This window comes from Crotalus tigris, unplaced genomic scaffold (genome assembly GCF_016545835.1).
Source record: "Crotalus tigris isolate CLP2741 ecotype Arizona unplaced genomic scaffold, ASM1654583v1 scf7180000018693.663989, whole genome shotgun sequence".
NCBI lineage: Eukaryota > Metazoa > Chordata > Lepidosauria > Squamata > Viperidae > Crotalus > Crotalus tigris.
In genome coordinates, this window is record NW_024097152.1 from 71,790 (window position 1) to 94,422 (window position 22,633).

The 22,633-nt window shown below is 45.1% G+C and overlaps 1 protein-coding gene across 1 annotated transcript in view; it reads left to right on the top strand.

Moving 5' to 3' along the window:
* KCTD5 (potassium channel tetramerization domain containing 5) overlaps positions 1-22,633 on the top strand; it is a 33,274-nt gene that overhangs the window by 8,248 nt on the left and 2,393 nt on the right. Inside the window, exons 2-5 of the mRNA XM_039355562.1 lie at positions 1,625-1,733; positions 2,307-2,398; positions 2,680-2,775; positions 10,928-11,053. Coding sequence (XP_039211496.1) covers positions 1,625-1,733; positions 2,307-2,398; positions 2,680-2,775; positions 10,928-11,053 — 423 coding nt within the window. The remainder of the gene's footprint in view (positions 1-1,624; positions 1,734-2,306; positions 2,399-2,679; positions 2,776-10,927; positions 11,054-22,633) is intronic.

Genomic DNA, 22,633 nt, shown 5'->3' on the forward strand with positions numbered 1-22,633 from the left:
GTAGGTCCAAACCTGGGCTAAGAAGAGCCCCAATTGCTGGGAATCCCCATTTTAAGGCCCAGCGGCAGGGTCTTACCGCTCCTCGTCCTCGCTGGTACTAACACCTCTGTTGGGGGGGTGAGTTGAGCTGCTACTCCAGGTGCTGGGGCCACTGGGGACATCACTGCCTTGGAACTGGCTGCGGTACTGTTGGTCGCTGTGGCTGGAGGTGGCTGGTTATTGGGTTATGCGGCTCGGGCAAGGGCTTTGCATGCCTTGAGGTTCTCAAAAGCCCCCTGCATGAACCTTGTGGCTTGTTCCATCATCCAATCGGCTTGACCATGCCCTTTTCTGCCCCACTTCTTCCAGATCTACACGTGGTGCTAGTCGCCCCCATGCATTGCTCTTCCCAATCTTCCTTCCTCCGAACACTCAGGGACCACCTGGGTCTTGGCAGGTTGCTGTAGCTTCCCGCCTCTCCCTCAGAGAGATCCAGTCCCGGAGGAAGCCTGCGTGAAGCTTCTCCCCAGCATTCAATCTCTTTCTGATCGCTCCCTTGAGCCGACATGGTGTGCACGGTCTCCACGGTAGAGGTGATGTCATCTCCGGGTTGACCACCATTGCAGATCCCACCTAATGTCAGACCTGCCCCAGTCTGATCCCCAAGGAAAGTAAAACTCTCGACTCCATTTGATTGAGGTGAAAGGTAATTTTACTAAGAGATACTGATTGCAGTAAAGTCAGGTGGAATCTGAGTTTCCTGCACAACAAGACAAAACTATTTCCTTCCATCCCATACTCCTCCCCATGACCAGTCAAAATGCAATCAATGCAGTTCCACCTGAATGTTTTGGGAACGGTGAGTTGTTTGGGCTGGTAACTTTCCACACTCAGGGCAAATGGCTGGCACAAACCAGTCCCACAGTGATCTGCTTTTCTTCAACTCTTATCCCCCTCTCGAATTCCCACACAAAAATGCATACAGGTTTATTGCCCATTTGTCCCCCCCCCCCCCCGTCGTGCCTCCTCCCCCAGACCTTTGATGGCAAGATGCCAGTGCTGCGCCAAGCCGAAGATGCTTCCATATTTTCCCAATATTCTCCCAATTTATTAACAAACATTAGTTTTATTTATTTATTTGAAAAATTCATGTGGCTATCACAGAAAAACAACAACAACAACAACAACCCACAGACTGTCAGGTGAGGACCTGACAGTGTGTGGGGTTTTTTTTTTCTGTGATAGCCACATGAATTTTTCAAATAAATAAATAAAGCTAATTGGGAGAATATTACAATTACATCTGAGTTCTGTATTTAAGTTTTGTTCCTTTCAGGTAAGCATAGGGACACCGATCTTTTAATTTAAAAATTTTCCGATTTGTTTAACAGTTCAGTTTTTGAATGAAGCTTCTCTCCCCTCTTGCTTGCCTTTGTCGCATAGCCCACAGCTGGCAAATCCTCTTGAAAATCATAACCTAATAAATTGCCTTGAGGATGTCAAACCAATAAGCTTGACCTCCCCACAAAGACTACAGTGATCTAAATAACATTATTTGCTTTATTGTTAAAACTTAAAAAGCTGCTTACAGAACTGATTGCTGGAAAATTGTGATGTATACCAAATAAAATTTATTTTTAATTAGGATGAAACAGGTGCCTATTTAATAGACAGAGATCCAACCTACTTTGGACCGGTACTGAACTATCTACGACATGGGAAACTGGTTATCAATAAAGACCTTGCAGAGGAAGGTATGTTTTACAATTCAGAAAAACTGTTCTGAAGTTCATTTGCTCCAAAAATTAGTTTTCAAATTGCTTCATTTGGAAAGCACTTGCATGATTATTTGCACAGGCTGGCTGGTTCTGGCACCTCTTTTAGAGTTTCCTGGGCTTTAAATTTTGAAAAATAAATAGGTCCTGGCATTTAATTGTTGTAAAATAACAATTTTTCCAAACCATCAAAAGTAGGAATAAAGAAGTAGTAGATTTATACAAGCAGTCCCAAGTCTCCCTTTGCAAGGCTGGCCAGACCTCCAAATATGCTCTCCCCGCCTCTTCAAAGTCCCTTTCCTTCAGCTGGACTATTTCTAATTGTAATATATTTGAAGAAATGGAAAGGCATGGGGTGTCCCGCAGATGGTTGCCCTTCTCACCTGTTTGGGCTCGGTCATCCTCGTGTTCCACAACTGCTCTTGGAAGTGGGGAGAGGGGTAGCAGCAGTTTGTGGCCTGGGCTCATGTTGCCTCTTAGGGATGGCAGTGACAAACATTGTTTCCCATCAGAATTAAGTTTTGTCTTTTGTAACTTGGTTTCCTTTTCAAGGTGTGCTTGAAGAAGCTGAATTCTATAACATCACATCCTTAATTAAACTCGTGAAGGACAAGATAAGAGAAAGAGACAGTAAAATCTCACAGGTGGGACCCTCTTTGATTTTTGAGTAAGTGGTGTTTGGTTTGGGGCTGATTCAGTATATGAGACTTCCAGTGTGGAGGAGGAATGTGGCCTTTCCCAGCTCCAGCAGCGTTTCCTCTCTCTTGTTGATGTCACTCTGACAGTCTGTGAGGCCGATCCCACCAAGGGGGGAGCTGTACCCGTGACCTGGGGGGGCAGCGGGATTCAGGGGAGCTCCTTTTGAGAATTTCAGTGGGCTGCTAGTTTCCCGCATTGGTTCCACCTGCCTTGTTCTCTGCCACAGGTGCCAGTCAAGCATGTTTACAGGGTGCTCCAGTGCCAGGAAGAGGAATTGACCCAGATGGTCTCCACCATGTCTGATGGCTGGAAATTTGAACAGGTAACGTAAGGAGATTTCACTTTCTTGCAACTGCAGGAGGCGCAGTGGAGAGGGAGGGGAGGGAGAGGTTTTTTCACATTGGTGTAAGGTACAACAGTATCGTACAGGCAGCCATCGACTTGGAGCAGGTTGTTCAGGGACCGTTCATAGTTACCACGCCACCGAGAAAGGGGACTGTTTTTCACGCTTACGACCACTGCAGCATCTCCCCAGGGCCACGTGAACAAAATTCAGGTGCCTGGCGACTGACTCCTGTTTATGACAGTTGCAATGTCTTGGGATCACGTGATCCCTTTTGTGACCTTCAATAGGGAGGACAGATTCCCTTAACAGCCATGTTACTAACCTGACAATTGCGGTGGTTCATTTAACAACTGTGGCAGGAAAGGTCGTAAAATGGAGCAAAACTCAATTAACAACTGTCCACAGAAATTTTGGGCTCAGTTTTGGTCGTAAGTTGAGGACTGCCTGTACTACAACTGAGACGGTATAGATTCTCCTGCTTGAGCAGGGGGCTGGACTAGAAGAGCTCTAAGGTCTCTTCCAGATTCCATTCCATTCCATTCTGTATTATTATCAATAGCAAATACAGATTAGTAGTAGCAGCATCCTATCAAAAGTAACATCCGTGTTATTAAGTAATGCCAAATTAGTAAGTAATAATCTGAAATTAATATGTCAGTTACTTTAATGTGCTTCAGTGGCAGAGAGTTCACATCTGCTCTTTCAGTCACCCAAACATCTATCTTTGAAGGAAAGCCGTTGCTTTTATTCCTATCTTGAGAGGGAGGCAGAGACAGAAGTCGAGGTGCCTTAACTAGGTCAATTGGTGAATTTTTGTTGGAGACAATCCATGAAGTGGGTGATCTCTGGCTTTTCTCTAACTCCCTTCACCCCTGGTTCATTTTTGGAAGGAGCCCACCTTCTGTGTATGCCACACTTGCTTTTGTACATAGCTGGGGAGCCTCCTGTTTATAATGCCTCTTAAGAAAACTTTATCTTCGAATTGTAATGTGCTGCTACTTTTGGGGGGGGATCTTTTTGTTTCCTCTTCCTTTTCTGCAAGTTTATGTTTTCTTTTTTAAAACAGTATCCTCTTCTCTTTTATAAGTCTGGTGATCTCTTGAAACCAGTGGTCACTTTCCTGACTTGCAGGATGTACTGTATTCTAGCTGGATTTCAGTGTTTCTTTCCTTTTCTTTTCATAATCCCTCAGTAATTTGGAAAATCTGACCACCTTGCCTTTTTTCAGGTTTCTTTTGATAGTCCTTGTCAGGATCCAGTTATATTTCCTTTCTATCTCCTCTAATCTAAAACCAATTATTACTATTTGCTGGGTCCTGCCATACTCCCAAGGGGGAGGGGAGACATGCAGGGGGTTTTATTACTTTCACTTCCTCCATTCACTACAAAGTCACCTTCTGTTTATTCTCCTCTACTAACCATTACAATGGAACCATTTGACTCTTATCCTATGCCCCTCTGAACTTCTCTTCCTTACTGGGGAAATTAGAAAAGGTGTGTGTGTGAAAAGACACTGACCTTCGGAATCTGTTTTATTTCTCCGTTGTCAGAATAAACTCTGAAGAGCTGGTGAATGATCATGGAGCCGGTTTGATGTTATCTTGGAAGGAATGTGGGGAGGAGTTTGCTTAGGGACACTTTAAAACATCGATGTATAAGGGAATCCCTCAGATCCTGTCTATTATGCCTACTATCAATTTCTTTTAATAAAAGTTCCCGTTGGAAGAGGCTGTTTCCAAGAGTTCTGCTTTCTTAAAATGTGGGTTGAAGTGGTTCCTTACAGTCCTTCATTTTTAGAGATTAGCTACTGCAAACAAATGTGATTGAACTGGTCTGTTCCTTGTCTTCATCATTCATCACTCATCACTTTATATCCAGTGTTTCTACTCAAAGAACACCAAATGATTTTTTTCACTATTTTAAAGTAGAACCTTAAAGTCTGATAAAACTAGTTAAAAGTTACTATTAATTAATTTGAACTGAAAGGTCTGGCCAAAGAGGAAAGACTTTGTTTTCTAAACAGGATTGAACGCTCAAGTGAGTTCATTCTACTTGCACTGTCCTTCCATTATTGCCTTTCACCTATCATTGTTATTGTCATTGATTCTATCAGTAATGCTTTCATTTTACTGCATTTTGGATCCTTCACTGTCATTCAGGCAACTTCCAGGCATAAAAGGGAAAGAAGACCCTTCTACTCTTCCTTCCAAAGGTTAGCATTGCAGTTGTATCAATGAATAACATTACTATAGATCACAGTTCTATCAAGCATATCAAAATAAAAAAAAATAAGAATGAAATAAAAAAATGGCAGAATGCAATAAAGTAAAATCAGAATCATACAACATGTAGTCATTGGACAGCTGTTGCTATGTGGTTATTACTTGTTGACATGCATACTTAATAACTGCAAAGCATGTTTCTTGAATTCTTATAAAAAGGTCTTTAATATACAAATTAGACAACAATAGGACAGTCTTGTTTCACCCCATTTAGGATAGGAATAGGTTTAGTTAGGTCTCCTTTATAATTTACCTGATATTATCACTTTAAGAAAGCAGTAATCCGTCAATGGGCCCATTTCCTCCAAAATCTCTCACACAAGATGAGACTGCCCTTAGGCCTATGAAAGGCACCTTCGGGAAGATTTCTCGGATGTAACATTAGGCATTGGTCCATTGTTGAATGACCCGGTTTGAATTTTGCCTGCTTTGAGGCCAGGATGTTTTTGGAAAGCTTACAGTTAGGTAGTTTATAATATGAAAAACTGATGTTTAAACTACTGATTGCAGATGAGAGGCTGATAGTTTAGAGCAGTGGTTCTCAACCTTTTTAATGCCACGACCCCCCAACCGGTCGTAAGTCGAGGACTACTCAACCGGTCGTAAGTCGAGGACTACTCAACTGGTGCAGCACCGTTTGCAGAATGGGACTTTTGGCGGGCTCAGCAGGGCAGAGACAGCCTGGACAATTCCTATTGGCTTTTGAAAGCCAATAGAATTAGACTCTATTCAAGAGAGTCTATTCTATTGGCTTTCAAAAGCCAATAGAATAAAAGGGAGTAGCACAGCTAAGGAAAAGGGGGAGGGGAAATGGCGGACTGCGTTGTTTGGCGACCCCCGTGAAATGGTCGTTCGACCCCAAATGGGGTCCCGACCCACAAGTTGAGAAGCACTGGTTTTATAGGATAAGACTGGTCCCCTTTTGTGGCCATGGGAAGAAGGAAATATTTAAGCCCAATTTTGGAATCTGGAAAGAGTTATTTGTGGCAGTGGAGAGAGGGGCTAGCAAGAATGGGATTGGATTTTGGAAATTCTGGTATAATTGATTTGCTGAGGGATTTGCTTTTTTTCCAATTGAGAAATTTATTTTTGATGTTTTATACATGAGACAGGTCCATTCAGGAAGGGAATCGTCTGGTAGCAAAATTGAAGGATCCTCACTTAGAGATGTTTTGAATAAATGGCTGAAATGTCCATTCCGACTTATAGTTAGCTGAAGATCGGGAAATGAGGTTCCAGAATAGGCAGTAATTTTTCTTTGTTTAACCCAAGGTCCTTATTGCATAAGTTTGTTTCTTCTCCTTTATAAACCTCTTGAAGCTCTTTTTTTAGTATACAAAAGATTTTTCAAGATCGTGACATATTTGAGCATTTCTATCAACAGATAATTTCCAGTGCTTTCTCTGGCAAACTAAGGTTTAGGTCAGACCGATGCAACCTATAGATGAGAAAGGCCACATTGAAAAGCACAGGGTCCCAGAGGAATCCCTGCTGTGTAGATCAGCTGCTTGGTGGTTAGTGGAGCAGCTGGCGAGTGGGGGGGGAGGCTTGGAGACACTTGGCAGCCATTTATTTTCTTACATTTATTTTACTTAGTTATCAAATTTTGAAACTGCTGATCTCCCTCACAGAGGGACTCTGGGTGGTATACAGATAAACTATTAAAACAGTAAAAACTAATATGCAAAATTTAAAAAGAGGCAAGGATGATTACAATTCAGTTAATTGAAAGCTGGGGAGGGAAGCTTTCTTGGTGCTAATCAGCTCCACCCCCACCCCCGTCTGCTCCTCTGCGCTGCCCAAGTAAGACAGCAGAGCCCTCTTTCCAAACCTTTCCACCTCATCCACAGGGCGGGCCATTGGCAGAGGAAATCTTTAACTGACAGGTCCACAGCACGCCCTCCCGCCCTGGGTGGGATGGGCCAATGTAATTGGTTAAAGATGGTTCCAGAGATACAGTAGCCTGGCCCCCTGCCAGGTGAGCCTTTAAGGACATAGCCAACACCCGGAAATGGATCCAGAAGCAAACTGGCATCCAGTGGAGCTGGTGCAGCAAAGTTGTTACATACTCGGTTCTTTGGGCGCTCAAGATTGCTCGTGTGGCTGCATTTTGTACCAGCCGCTTCAGATACTTTTCAAGGGTGTTATTACTTTTCCGAAAGCGCTACTGGCCACATGAGGCTGCTTGTCAAGCTGCATGTGGCTCCTGGGCCTCATGTTACCCAGGATGGTTTAATGTTGCTTTGAAAGACGAGAAAACGGCTTTGCCCAAGTTTTAGATGTTTCTGAGCAGAAGTGATAATTTGATGGAACAAGCTTTTTCCATCTGCATGTTGGTATTTAATTTAGAATTTACAGGACGGATACTAAAAAAAGAACATGAATAGAGATGGGAAAATTTTAATAAATATTTAAAGAGGTTTATTAAGAAATTGCCCCTAAATACTAAAGAACTGGGTGAGCCCTAATCATGGGCAAGGTTCACATTCCGGAATTCAGCTCACAGGGAAGCAGGGGAAAGGGGGTAAATCTCACCACCTCTTTTTGCCCACTCCCTCCGCCTTGGGAATCTCCACCTGTTTGGGGATGATCAGCATGGGGGAAATTAAAGGTTGCATTTCAATCATTGGAGAGGAACAGATTACAGGAGAGTAAACAGGCACACAAAAAGTGAATACAGCCTTAGCATTGATGGTTTGCTTGCTCTGCCTGCTTAGAAGACAAAAAAAAAAAAAAAAAAGCCTTTAGGGTCAAACTGATTAGGGTCAGGCCAGTTTTAGATAGCAGCACAAACCAGAGGAGAATTAACTAAGATTGGAGAATCTGTGGTTAGCATCTATACAAAATCAGGCACAGGACACAAGCCTTAGTAGCCACCCTTAGACTTTCAAATGATTGATAATTTACATCTTACGAGACTAGGTTAGTTGCAGATAATTGCCAGCGGCAAGAGAGTCATGGGGATGTTAAGCCAGGGCCTGTTGTACCGATAGGATACTGGCAGATCTTACAAGGAGCAAGCAGTCCCTTCCTAATGGAAAGCCACAGAGAAATACTTGCAGTGAAGGATAAAATAATTGTGTATTAATATATGATGTAAAGCTTATGGCAGTGATAGCGAACCTTTTAGAGACCGAGTGCCCAAACTGCAACCCAAAACCCACATGCATCATTGGGTGCCGGGTGGGTGTGGCCCATTGGGTGGGCATGGCCCATTGAGTGGGCGTGACTGCGGTGGTAACGGCAGACTGGGTGGGACTAAAAAGTTGAATCAATTCCAACTTTGCAAGATCTTTTTTTTTCCTCCGCAAGAAATTGAAATTGACTGATTGATTGAATCTTTTTTTTTTTTTGCACAAGGCGGAGGCCTAAAGCAAAAAGGTTTTATAAAACCCAGCTGAAGGCTTAGGACTGGGGAGACGGTGTGCGTGCCCACAGAGAGGGCTCTGAGTGCCACCTCTGGCACCCGTGCCATAGGTTCGCCACCACTGGCTTATGGCCTCCAAGGCTAGTTCGCCCTCGGCAAATTTTAAAATCTTTCAATGTCAAATTGCCACAACCTTGACACATAACACAAGATTTTAAATTCAGCATCTGTAGATTTTCATAAAGACAAAGTGATTAATGAGAAATATGGGTTATTATAATACTGAAAAAGAATCTTGTCATTCTAGCATTAGAAACACCAGTAAGTAATACTGTTGAGTTTTGAAACGCAGATGTTAAGTCTAGGAATCAAAATTCAGAACAATTGCTACTGCTTTTAAATTGGGATAATTTATTTTGAAGAAAACACAGACGAGACCGATTGCACCAGCTTTTAGAGAGAGGGCAATAACTAGCTGGTCTCTCACAAACACGCCCCAAACCAGAGAAATGGTGTCCCTGTGCAGTGGCGACCCTCCCTAATTCCCTGAAGGAGAAGCAGGAGGAGTAAGGCACCATCAGACTTGGAAGGCTCTGGCTTTAGAGCCGATCTCGATCAAAGTAGCTTTAACCCCTGGAGCTGCTTTTCTAGCCTGCTCTTCCCAGGGGAGCTAAATGGATGGTCTCTGGCCCTGGGTTGGAAGAAGGTTGCTGGCCTCGGGCCTAAAATGCTGCACTGTAGAAGCCAGGCAATGTGGTGCTTTTGTTTTAATAAACCTAGGGCAGTGATGGTGAACCTTTTAGAGACCAAGTGCCCAAAAACCGCCCCCGCTCCGCCTCCCGCCCTGCCTGCTCCGGCCCCGCCTGCCCCCTGCCCCGCCCACCCGCAGGGCTACACACCGCCTCCATGGCCTGCCGCAGCAGATCGCCCAGATCTGCCAGTATCATACTGCCATGGAAGCCACGCCCTCTGCCCACACCCCGCAGCATCATCTGCACGCTATGGGGCGTGAGGGCGGAGTCTTGTTCCTGCTACCTGGCTATGTCCTTAGCTGCCCTGCTCCGTGCAGGCCACGCCCGGGGGCGATTCTCCTCCAGGAGGCTGCTGGTGAGGAGGGGGCCGTGGGCAGAGGCGGGGCTGTGGCAATGGCACGCATGCCCACAGAGAGGGCTCCGAGTGCCGCCTCTGGCATGCGTGCCATAGGTTGGCCACCACTGACCTAGGGATTCCCAGGTTGTTTCAATATTTTTTGAAGAATGCTTTAATTATTGTTAATTAATTACTGTTTTACTGTATGATGCCCAGAGTCACATCTGTGAAATGGGAGGCTGTGTAAATTTGATCAATGGAGCTATGTTAATCGTGGCTAAATGAAGGTTCATTCTTTACTCCTGGACCGTGACTAGGTTTATTGTAATAAAATGCTGTATATTAACTGCAAGCCTAATGAGAAGATAGGTGCTGTGGTTCCGGCTAATGAAACATTCCAAAGAACTTCCAGGCATTTATTTTCCTAAAAGTCTTTTATTGTTACAAAATGTCGGCACATGCACAACAGAGGGATGCTAGGATCTAAGTTCTCTTCCTCTGAGCAGTTAAATTATCAGCATGTTCCCTCCCTAAATTAGCCGTCATATCTCACATTATCCAATTAGTGTGAAGGTCAAATGTTTTCTTCCTCTTTCTTTCCCGGGCTTTACCCCAACCCCCCTTCTGCTCTGTATTAACCCCATAATTACCAGACAATTCTGCATATTGTCAAAAGCAAGAATATACAATATTTGCAGCGTTGACAATAGGGTGTTTTGGAATTAGTTGCGAGAGTAAATGTAGGCTGTACTTTGTACATTAAATGAGTCTGAGAGTCAAACCCTGCAAAGTTTGTTTTATAAACAGAATCACAGTCAGCCCTGTGTCTTTCATTGAAAATGTCCCTTTTTTCTCTACTCTCCCAAGTTTAACCTTGAAGTGAATTCTGCTTTATGGCTTCTGCTCCAGCTGCAGCAATCTAGCAGTCAGTTTCTGCGAAATTCCTTCCTAGAAGACTCAACTTCAGAATGAGGGATTTCTAAGAAATTATCTTCTTGAGATTTAGTTTTATTTGTTAAATAAACGAATGCTGTTGACTTCTACTTTGAGACCGGATGCTTCAGTCTCAAGTCTACATAAGTCCTCTTGCTGTGTCTCCAGAGCTTTGCCATGCTATGGGTCTTCCTGTCTTGCAGAGTTCCTAGAAATAGGTCTGTCTGAATAGGTCATTTTTATAAAGTTTGTGCTTGGGGATCCAAGGAGAAACTAAATTTACCTCAGCTTGAATAAAATAAGGCCACAAATGATGGCCCTGCTCTTTCTCTCTGCTAGTGGGAATAAAAAGAGAGGCCTCCCCTCTGCCTAGTGGAGCTTTGGCCTTTTGACCCTGAGGCCTTGGGGTCCTTTGCAACCCAGGGCAGCAACCCTAAGCTTCTCTTTCCTCTTTCAGCTAGTGAGCATTGGATCATCCTATAATTATGGGAATGAAGACCAGGCGGAATTCCTCTGCGTTGTCTCCAAGGAGCTGCACAACACGCCCTATGGCACAGCCAGCGAGCCCAGCGAAAAAGCAAAGGTGAGTCATCTTGAGGAGAGGAGAGAAGTGCACAAAAGCTCAGTGCTGTGCTTTGTGCTTGCCAGGTGTCAGGGCAGGGATCAGGTGCCCAGGCAGTTCAGATCCAGAGACAACAAACACACCAGTGAATAAGAATTTTAAGCTTTATTATTAACTCGGGCAAACAGATTTAAAAGCCTAACATAAAAAGCATACATGCCAAGCAAGATGATGCCCAAATCTCTGATAAGGAACTCCTTAATAACAACCGCAGAGATACCCCATGGGCGGCCAATTTTCACAGCCCTCCATGCTAGATTCTGTGTGGAAGCTCCCGGTTTAAAGGCCAGGAGGAGGTTTTTATGAAAGCAGCCCGGCCTCTGTAGTCCTGAGAAAGCAAGACCTGACGGTAACCAGATGGCACCTGACTCTGGGACAGAACCAGAAGTCTGAGCTTTTCACAAATGAGAAAAACTTTGCAGCTATATGATGGTTTCCCCCTCCTCCCTCCTTTTTTCAGCAAACAAGAATGAGAAACAAATCAGGTTAGCTCAGAATGAACTCTGAACTTTTTCTTAATATGAAGGAGAAATCAAAATGTGCCAGTCAACTTGAAATATGGTATTCCACTGTATTACTACACTTCAATGCTAATGGGATTTATTGTAAGAAAACAGCATTGCCTCTGCCCACATGTGGGACTCTTGTCCTCATTGCAGTTTCAGATTCTGACCTGAGAGGGAGCCCTTCAGGCTAAGTAGAAGATGAAGAAGTACAGAAGAATTCTGTTTGCGTCCCCTGGCTTCTCCCATTTGGGGGGGGGGAGTAGTTGAGAGCTGGGTGGAGCAGGAGGAATGTTTGTCTGGACATTGCCACTTGCATTTAAGCCCAAACTGGCCTGAAGTAGAATGGAGGAATCTTCAGAAGATGAATGAGCGGGCATCTGCTCATTGCACATGCTCTGGCCTTCTCTGCCAGAGGGGGCCAACAAGAGGGGTGCCATTAGGAATGCCAGCAACTCTAGTTAGGAGGGCCAGAGCAGTGGGTGGCTCCCCATCCTCAGTGTTCTGTCCCAGCCTATGTGAGTCCTTGTTAATTCACAAGGACAAACCCCTCTTTTAACAAGTAGGCTGGAAATGCAGGGAAAACAAACCCCTTTTATTAGTTAGGTACAGACCTGCAAAATATCCCCAAAGCAAAGGCAAACAAAACACGATGCAAACGGAGAATTGTCCAAGGCAAACAAAAGAGGATTCAAACGGAGAACTTTCACAAGCAAGGCAAACAAAACAGGATTCCCACAGAGAACTTTCACAAGCAAGGCAGATAAACAGGATTCCATGAAACTTGAGTCCTTTGCAAACGGTTGCCTTCAGCAACCAGCACCGCCCACACCTTTTTTATTATGCAGCCCCAGGGCATGGCTTCTCAATGCCTTCTCCTTCCTTGGAGTTGCCTCATTGCCTCTTTCTCTTCTGCTGTTGTTGCCAGTGTGCGTTTCAAACGTCTCTAATGTCTTCCAGCTGTGAGTCCTCAAAGTCTGACTCAGCTTCCCCACACATCTCAGTCTCAGCCTGAGCATGATTGGAAGGGCCAGCCTCTTCATCAGATGCTAAGTCCTACAGCTCATCAGAGCTTCCCTTTGACTCTGATGGCTCTCCAGGCCCTTCCTCCTCCTCCTCCTCTGATTCCCCGGACTCAGCTGCCAGGTCCAGTGGCTGGCACAGACCCACAACACTATGCCGCACCGCAGGACCCTTCTCCCAGGTCTGCCGGGCCGGATGCGGTTGGGATGGGAACTGTTCATGGAAGTCAGTCACCAAAGCAGGAGCATGAACGTTGGTCGCATCCTCCCAGGTAAACTCCTCTGGTTTGTAGCCCTTCCACTTGATCAAGTACTGAAAGCGCCCTTTCAGCCAACGGGAGTCCCGAATGCTGGCGACCTCATACTTGGGAGCGCTGTCTCTGTCATGTTGTTCTGGTGGGGGAGGTTCTGCTCTGCGGAGTGGACACGCTGGTTGCTTGGGGACCAACAGAGACTGTTGAAAGACCGAATGTACCCGCAGCGACTGTGGCAGAGTTAATCGATAGGCGACCAGATTGATGACAGCCTCGATTGGGAACGGTCCTAGATATCTGTGATCTAACTTCTTGTCTGGCCGGGTTGACAGTAGGTTCTTGGTGGACAGCCATACCTGATCTTCCACCATTAGTGGAGGCATATCCCACCTCGACCCATCAGCAACCTTTTTGTAGTTGGCCTAGGTCTTCTCTAATTGTCGCCGCACCAATCAATGGATCACCTGTAACTCTGTCATGTAGTCATTCGCTGCTGGCACCGGTGAGTCTAGCTGCGAAAAAGGGAAAGTCTGGGGGTGATACCCTACATTGGCCAAGAACGGTGTCATCTGCATGGAGATGTGCTGCAAGTTGTTGAACGCGAACTCAGCTACCGCAAGATAATCTGCCCAATTGTTCTGCTGATGATTTACATAGCAGCGCAGATATTGCTCGAGGATTCTGATGACTTTCTCGGTCCCACCATCAGTTTGGGGATGATGCACGGACGAGAGGCAGATCTTGATGTCCAATGCTTTCATCAACCCTTGCCAGAAATGTGCTGGATGAACATACAACTGGTGACACGGGCTGACGGCAAGCCATGGCACGGAATGAAATCCGCCATCTTGGTCAGCATGTCCACCACAATGAACATCATTGTGAATCCAGAAGATGGGGGTAAGTCCGTCAGGAAGTCCATGGGTACCGCCCCCCAGGGTCTTTTGGGCGTCACCAAGGGCTGCAGTAGTCCAGGCAGGGCCCCCGTCGCTGACTTGGCCTGCCTACACTGGGCACAGGACTCTGATGGCTCTCCAGGCCCCTCCTCCTCCTCTGATTCCCCAGACTCAGCTGCCGGGTCCAGTGGCTGGCACAGACTCACAACACTCAGGCAAGGCAGAAGAACTGTGCAAAGATACTGATTACGGGGGCTAAGAATTCAAGCTATTTTAAGATTGCAGACTAAATGTCATGGTTCCAATAGGTGAGACCAGTAGAAATAAGAACTCCGAGGCAATTGCTTTCTTCAAAGAACACATTTAATGGCTACATAGTGTCGGCACGAACAAAGGTGAAACCAAGACTGAAAGTTCCCCCCAGGTTACAATGTAACAAGTTGAATTTCCCACCCCTGCAATATGTCATAAATCACAATCCCCAATTAACTACTTTGGCTTGCTTTCTAACAGAAACTCCAGCCCGCCAAAACTTAGATAGCTTGACCTTGGTTCCCACAGGAAAGTTATTGTTATGTCTAAACTAAAAGCATACATCCCCCCTTCCCATGGCTTTGGCAACTGAAAACGAAGTGAAGATGGCTGCAGCCAAGATCGTTTGAAAGTTGATAGTCAGATCCTCTACAGAAGAGAGAAATCCTGTAGGCAAAAAAGGAGAGAGTCAGGAATCATTCCTAGGCTTATTCGGATGTTTATCATAAAATTTTCATATTAATCTATCAGCTTTTACGTCAGCACTTTTTACTCAGGTGGCCTCTGATAGTGGGTAACCTTTCCACTGCACCAGATACTGTAACTTTCCCTTGTACAACCTTGAATCAAGGATTCGTTTTACTTCATAATGAGTCTCCCCCTCCACGACAAGGGGACCAGGTGGCTGCTTTGGAGGAGGTCTCAATAAGGACTCTCTGTTTGGCTTCTAGGCTGCGGTGGAACACAGGGTGAACTTTCCCTAAAAGGGGAGGGAGCTTTAATTCCACGGTGACTGGGTTTATAATTCACACTATGGGGAAAGGTCCAAGGAATTTTGGTCCCAATTTTTTACTAGGCAGCTTGAGTCTTAGACATTTTGTAGAGAGGTAAACCTTTTCACCCACACGAAATGGCCTCTGAGGGCCCTTCTCTTGTCTGCCTGCTCTTTGTAAATTTTGGAGGCTTTTGTTAGAGCCACTTTCGCATTGTCCCAAATGGTCTTCCAAGAAGTTACCCATTGATCTAAAGTTTGAGAAACAGGAGGGTCCTGAGGGAGTTCAGGCATGGGAATGAATTCCCTACTAGTAGCTATTTTAAAAGGAGTGAGTCCAATGCTGCTATGCACTGTGTTATTGTAAGCCACCTCAGCGAAGGGGAGGAGGTCAGCCCATGTGGTCTGTTGGTAGTCAACATAACACCTAATGTATTGTTCCACTATAGAGTTAGCTTTTTCAGCAGCCCCATTAGTAGACGGATGAAAAGTCCCTGCATGGACCCAATAAGTTTCAGAAAGTCTTTCCAGAACTTGTCAGTGAATTGCACCCCCCCCCCTATCTGAAATAATGCACTTTGGAGCTCCATGGAGTCGGTATGAGAAACATTCTAGCCAATTTCTTAGCAGAGGGAAGACTGGTGTAGGCAGTGAAACGAGCTTGTTTAGAAAAAAGGTCAATCACAATCCATATTACCGTATTTCCCCTACTTTCAGGTAATTTCACAATAAAATCCATGGCAATCTCTTCCCAGGATTGGGAAGGGTCTGCGACTCACTGCAATAATCCAGGGGGCTTACTTGGACGTTTTTTCATTGGTCTAATTTGGTAAAATCTTTTCCTTTTGCCAAATGGCTAGCATGTCCTTCATCAAGGGGAGGAAGTACATATTCTCCATGCTGACACAGTTTAACCCCTTATAGTCCACACACAGCCTCGTCGACCCATCTTTCTTTTCCTTGAAAAGCACTGGAGCAGCTACCTGGGATTTTGCTGGCTGGATGAATCCATTGGCTAAATTCTTATCAATGCATGCCCTAAGTTTTTTCAGTTCGCGGGAGGTCATCGAATACATTTTTGATTTAGGTAATTTGGCTCCCGGTAAAATCTCAATAACGCAGTCAGTGGTTCGGTGGGGGGCAGGACATCACCTTCCGCCTTACTGAATCCTTTTGCTAGGTCTCTTTATTCACTTGGGATGACTGGCTCTCCTGGCGGGGAACTCACAGTAGATTTCAAGGTCTCCAGGGGCTGCTCTTGATTCTCACACGGGCCACTGATTGGTGGAGGAGGTGAAGGTCTAGTTGCTAATCTTAAAGTCCTCACTCCGTTCTCCCACCAGATCATAGAGCACCATTTGTCAAGCCAAGCCAGCCACAGAATCACTGCTTCTGATCACCACAAAACGGATTAACTCCCAATGCTCCCCTATCTCTAGGTGCACTAGTTCAGTTAAGGAGTGGCAGGGGCTCCCCCTATGAGAGACCCATCAGCCTGCTCAAACCTCATGGGTAGAGGCAGCAGTTTTGCCCTAATGCGCAGTTTTAGTATGGTGGCGAGATTGATCAAGCATCGGGTGCATCCCGAATCAACTAAAACATTCAGATCCATCTGAGCCCCTGATTTTGGCACTAATAGTTTGGCAGAAAGGGCAAAAGGTGGGATAGGCTGACTCACCATTGGGTCATCTTCCCCTGTGTCATCGCTGTTGTATGGATCGGGTGCGGGCAGGCATTCAGCCGATTCCTCTTGCTTCTCCTGGGTAGGAGAGGTGACTTGTACAACTTGCCCCTGGCTGACCCAGTTCGACTTCTCTTGCGCTGGCCAGGGTTGTCTCTTTGGCTTCGTGGGAGCTGTGGTCGCACTTTTCGACGGAGGGAAAGGAACCGGGCAGTCTACAGCTCGATGCCCCATTTGCCCACTTGAAGCACTTGATTTGAGATCCAGTGGGAGCTCTAACGGATCCACTTGCCATGGCAGGTGGGGGGCACTACGACGGTGGGTGTCGCACTGGATCTGGCCTTGGTCGGGGTCCTGAAACAGCAGGCTTGTGATACTGGGTCAGTTCGATATCCAAATTTGTAACCAAATGGTACCAATCATGGAGTTAATCAGGATTCCCCCTGCAGATGCACGTCTGAAACAGATTGCAGTCCAGCCTGCTTTGAAGTAGTGGATCAATGACTGTTCGGGCCACTGCCTGATCCGTCCTGTCACCCTCCAAAATTCTTTTATGTACTCTCTCACAGGCCGACCCCTCTCCTTCACATCGTGGATGTCCTTTTCTGCTTGTACAGCCTGGGATTCATCTTCAAACCTAGCTCTCAACCCAGTCGTGAATAGATCAAAATTCCATAGCTTTGGTGCCTGCTCCTCATGATGGGCAGCCATTCACTCCGCAGCCTCCCCTTCCAAATTTGCAGCTATGGAATCAGTCATTTCAGCTTCATCTAAATAAGCCCGGTCATAACGATTTACATGAGACCACACCTGGTTCAGGAAAATAGTCACTTTCTCCATCAAATGTGGGCTTGAGGGGAGGTGGATCTGCAGGGCGGCGGTCCCAGAGAGCCTATAGTAAGCCAGGCAACTGGGATTAGAACCCCCTTGTCAGAAGACCCTTGGCGGTGCCCATGGACTGGCAGGACGCCGATGACGATCAGGGCTGGCATGGTGCTGGTAGCGGTTGGGATCAGCTGGGCATTGATGGCAATCTGAACTGGCTGGTCGCCACCAGCGTTCGGGGCTGGCATAGCATCAATAGCGGTCAGGGCTAGAACGGCAACACCGGTCTGGGCTAGCAGGGCGTCGGCGTTGGTCAGGGCTGGTAGAACACTGGCAATATTCGGGACTAACCTGTCGTTGGGGTTGATCCAGACTGGTATGGTGTCAGTAGTGGTCAGGGCTCTGCCAGTGCACTGGGCTCGACATTAGGTCCGGCTTCAGCAATGGGGAGGCGGCCCATGCCACCACTATGGGGCTGGGACTTCGCCAGGGTGGTGGAGGCTCACAAGACCACCTGTCTTCTCGTCCACCTGAGATTACTTGGCGTATGGCCTGCCCTCCTTCGGCCATCTCCAGCCTGTCAAACTTCTCCCTCAGACGTTCGACCGAGTGGCTGTGGATCGCAGTCAGGTACTTCCACTCTCCGGACTCATCCCAAGTGGCCGGTTGTTTTGCTTTCATGATCACAGGTGAATGGAAACCCTGCGACGAGATCAGTGAGAACTTGACCTCTGCAGCTTTCAGTGTACACAGAGTGGTAGGGCAGCATCTTGACTGCCAGGTCCCCCCGAGGACGATTGCTTCCTCCCTCTGAGTCAGCTTTTGACTTCACGGGACTTCGGTCTCACTCCGGCTGCAAGGACCGCACTCTCGACCAGAGCTGCCTGCGCCCCATCTGCCACCGCCGCTCCGAGGCTCAAGATTGAATCCCCTTTTCCATTTCTGCGTCTTCCCTGAGTCTTTGTCATTCTCCTAGAGTCTAGGTAGGCGACCATGGCTCAGGACCCCGTGGGTTAGTGAATTTTGGAGTCTTGGTTTAATGTCATGGTTCCGATAGATGAGACCAGTAGAAATAAGAACTCTGAGACAATAGCTTTCCTCAAAGAACACATTTAATGGCTACATAGTATCGGCACGAACAAAGGTGAAACCAAGACTGAATGTCCCCCCCAAGGTTACAATGTAACAAGTTGAACTTCCCACCCCAGCAATATGTCATAAATCACAATCCCCAATTAACTACTTTGGCGGGCTTTTTAACGTAGGTAGCTTGACCTTGGTTCCCACAGGAAAGTTATTGTTATGTCTAAACTAAAAGAATACATCTCCCCCCCTCTCATTGCTGTGGCAACTGAAAACTAAGTGAAGATGGCTGCAGCCAAGATCATTTGAAAGTTGACACTAGATTTTAAGGGTATTTTTATTTGCTTTTTATTACTATTAATACAGTTTTACTTTTTGTGTTACCATAAAATGACTAAGCCGTCACCTAATTCTTCCGGAATAAATATTAATAAAAAGAGAGTGATGGTGAGAACTGGGGAAAGGAGAAAAATGAGTTGATATGAGCATTTTAGACACAAACTATAAAAAGCACTCCAGTGAAAAATAAAAAGCTATCTCATTGAAACAGGAGGTCACACAGTCCTGATCCTTAAAACATGTGATTGGAAAAATCTGGGGTTTTGCAGCACCTCAGAGTTCTCTTGGTCCTAATGTGTCACTTGACTGCTGGTTTTTCTAGGAGTGTGTCAGAGTTATTTTGAGATGAATTAGTTTGGCTACTTGATTTCTCAGTTTGTAATAGTTGCTAAGCCAAAAGCCAGCCAGGTACCTCCATATTCAATTTGGGTCATTCAAGGACATGTTGTATTATTTGCTGTTATTGTCTACGTTCTGCCATCTTTGAGGAGTTGTAAGAAGAAGGTTAACTGCACCTGAGTTTCTTTTGAGCAGTGGTTTAAGTGCCACCTGCTGCTCCCCCCCCCCCAGCACAATATTGCCTCTTGTTTTTTTATTTCTACATCCCTTAATTCCTGATACTGGGTAAAAGCGGATTGAAGTATCATTATTTCAATTTTGGAACAGCGCAAGGGCCAGGGACTCAGTTTTCCAGACTGACAGGGACAAAGCTTTTCGGTGCAGGGTTTCTCCGACACTTTCCCCCCAATAGAGCTGACTGCCTTGGGGTAAAATCCCCACAGATTATTAAAATAAGCTTTGTGTCACAGAATGAGGGAGGAAGAGTGTCAGAGGATACCTATACCCATCTGTAAGAAAGTGATTAGCAATTATTTCAATTTGTTGGTATTGTCAGATGTAATTTCTCTTGTTTCCAGTAAATTTGTTGTGTATGATTCAACAAATACTCAGTATGAGGTGCGTAAAGATGTATGAGCTCCATTTTAGCAGACATAAAAATATTCTTTATCGTGATTATTAACCAGCACAAAGGAAATCTATACGCAAACACCGAAAGCTGAAATAATATTAGAATAATTTGGAGGAATATATGCAAAGAATTTTGACTAAAATCAATATATTATATAAGATATAATATTATTATATAAGATATATTGCATAAGATACCTGCACTGGCTATATGGGTGCAACAAAAAAGGGGTTAAGATTAACACACTAGTATAAACTTTTAAGAAAATATTTTATTCTAAATATGCATATGTGCTTAGGCAAATACATCATAGCAGAGTGAAACAGCTCGATAACTATATCTACCCTTTAATATGGGGACAAACTTAATTATTTCTAATAATTATAGCAGAGAGATACTAATAGATAGATAGATAGATAGATAGATAGATGGATGGATGGATGGATGGATGGATAGATAGATAGATAGATAGATAGATAGATAGATAGATAGATAGGGAAATGATAGTTTCGATCGAGAATCTAAAATGCATAAAAAGCCTCAAGCTTTTGTGTTTCTGGATGTTCCATAGCAATAGCACTTAGCCTTATCTTCTGCTCCATAGAGCTTTATAACAGTCTCTGAGTGGTTTACAAATATTAGCATGTTGCCCCCAACAATCTGGAAGGACGGAAGGCTGAGTCCACCTTGAGCTGATCAGGATCGAATTCCTGGCTGTGGGCAGAGTCAGCCGGCAATTCTGCGTTCTAACCCCTGCGCCACCAGGACTCCATCCAAAAGAGATTCCAGCACAGCAGGTTCTCACAGTGGAAATTAAATGGAGTATGAATGATTATTATTTTAGTGCAGAACCACATGCAGTTCGAAGAGTAAAAATTCTCTAAATGGTAATAAAAATCTCACAGCCATTAGTCACAAACCCCAGCTTGGTAGGCATCCTATTTAGGATTAAATTGGAAGAAAGAGCCCTGCCTCATACCATGTATAGGACCGAGATTTTATTCAACAAATACTTCTAAAGGTGGCGTTAGCCCTTCTTTTTGAATGAACAGATGAATGGATTGTTTTACCTTTGAGGCAACGTGGTAATTTAAGAAAAGAAAATGGGTAACTTTAGTGAAGAGCATTGACGTCCACTGGAGGACATAAAGGAGAAGGCAGTAAGGCAAGAGGAACCCCAGGCAGAGCAGGCAAATCTGTTGCTGGGTGCACTTTATGGAAAGTGGCGTTGGGGCTGGGTTATATCCAGCAGCTCCCGTACTGCCAGCTGCTGCACTGGAGCAGATATCCAAGGGCCCTTTAATGAAGCCACGATGCAGCCTGGCAAGTGCTGATCTGCAACCTCTGTAATTTGTGGGGCCGAATTTGCATCTCCTGGTGAACCTTCAGTAACTCCAGTGGGTTGTTTGGGAGAATCAGCTTTGTCCAAACTATGGTTTGGAGTTTTCAAAAGGGACTCTAGGTTTGCCCCCTTCCTTCAGAGTAGAATAAACTTGAAAATCAAGCCTAAAAATATTATATAAACGTGGCAAAGGTTGTCATGCACAGATATTCAAACTTTCCTTATTTTTCAAACTGTCAGGCCAGGTGAGTGTCTTCAGCCAAGGGGAGTCTGCCACCCCCCGAGGGGTCGGTCCCAGTGTTGAGCAGCTGTAACAACAAGGAAATCCTGAGGTCCAACCCAAAACAGCTTCCTTGTAATTTGAGCAGATTGTTGCTTGTTCAGAAGGCTGTCAGATGAGTGGCATAAAAAATTGATAAATATATTTATTAAATACATACATACATACATATCTTCTCTGAACAATTCTGTCTCATCTCCTGCATAACCTACCTGAAGATATAGGGAGTCCTCGACTTACAACAGCAATTGAGCTGTTTAGTGCATTTTGCCCCATTTTACGACATTTCTTGCAATAGCTGCTGAGTGGATCACTGCAGTTGTTGAGTGAATCTGGCTTCCCGATGGACTTTGCTTATCAGAAGGTTGCCAAAGGGGATCACACTACTGCAACTGTCACAAATAGGAGTCAGTTGGCAACGTCTGAAGTTTGATCGCCTGACCCTGGGGAGGCTGCAAACATTTGTAAGTGTGAAAAACGGCCATAAATCATTTTTTTCAGTGCTGTTGTAACTTTGAACGGTCACTAAATGTGCTGTTATAAGTCGAGGACTATATGCTATAGCACCTGCCCCTGGAATAATACCCTTCTGAGATCGGTTTGGCTCCCACCGTGATGATATTCTGAAAGTCTTTAAAATTTAAACGTGTTTATGTTACCGGGCATGGAATTTATCTCATAATAGAATCCAAAAGTAATGGAGGAATGGAATGGATATCTTTTTAATAGTAACAATTAAAAACTTTTGAAAGCGGGCTTTATAGAAATGATATTTTCAAGTGCAGATTTTATACCTTTGAACAGGTTTTGAGAGGGGGATGTACCTCCAGTAGTTCTAGTAAGTTGGTGGTGTTCCCACATCTTGGTGGCAGGGGTTGCACAAACTCTTCATGACTGAGATATTATGCTCTATGGCAGTGGTTCTCAACCTTTTTAATGTCGCGACCCCCAACTGGTTGTAAGTCGAGGACTACTCAACCGGTCGTAAGTCGAGGACTACTCAACTGGTGCAGCACCATTTGCAGAATGGGACTTTTGGCAGGCTCAGTAGGGCAGAGACAGCCTGGACAATTCCTATTGGCTTTTGAAAGCCAATAGAATTAGACTCTATTCAAGAGAGTCTATTCTATTGGCTTTCAAAAGCCAATAGAATAAAAGGGAGTAGCACAGCTAAGGAAAAGGGGGAAAAAATGGCGGACTGCGTTGTTTGGCGACCCCCGTGAAATGGTCGTTCGACCCCAAATGGGGTCCCGACCCACAGGTTGAGAACCACTGCTCTATGGCTAAATGTTTGTTTGCTGGCTTTGCGTTGGTCTGCATTT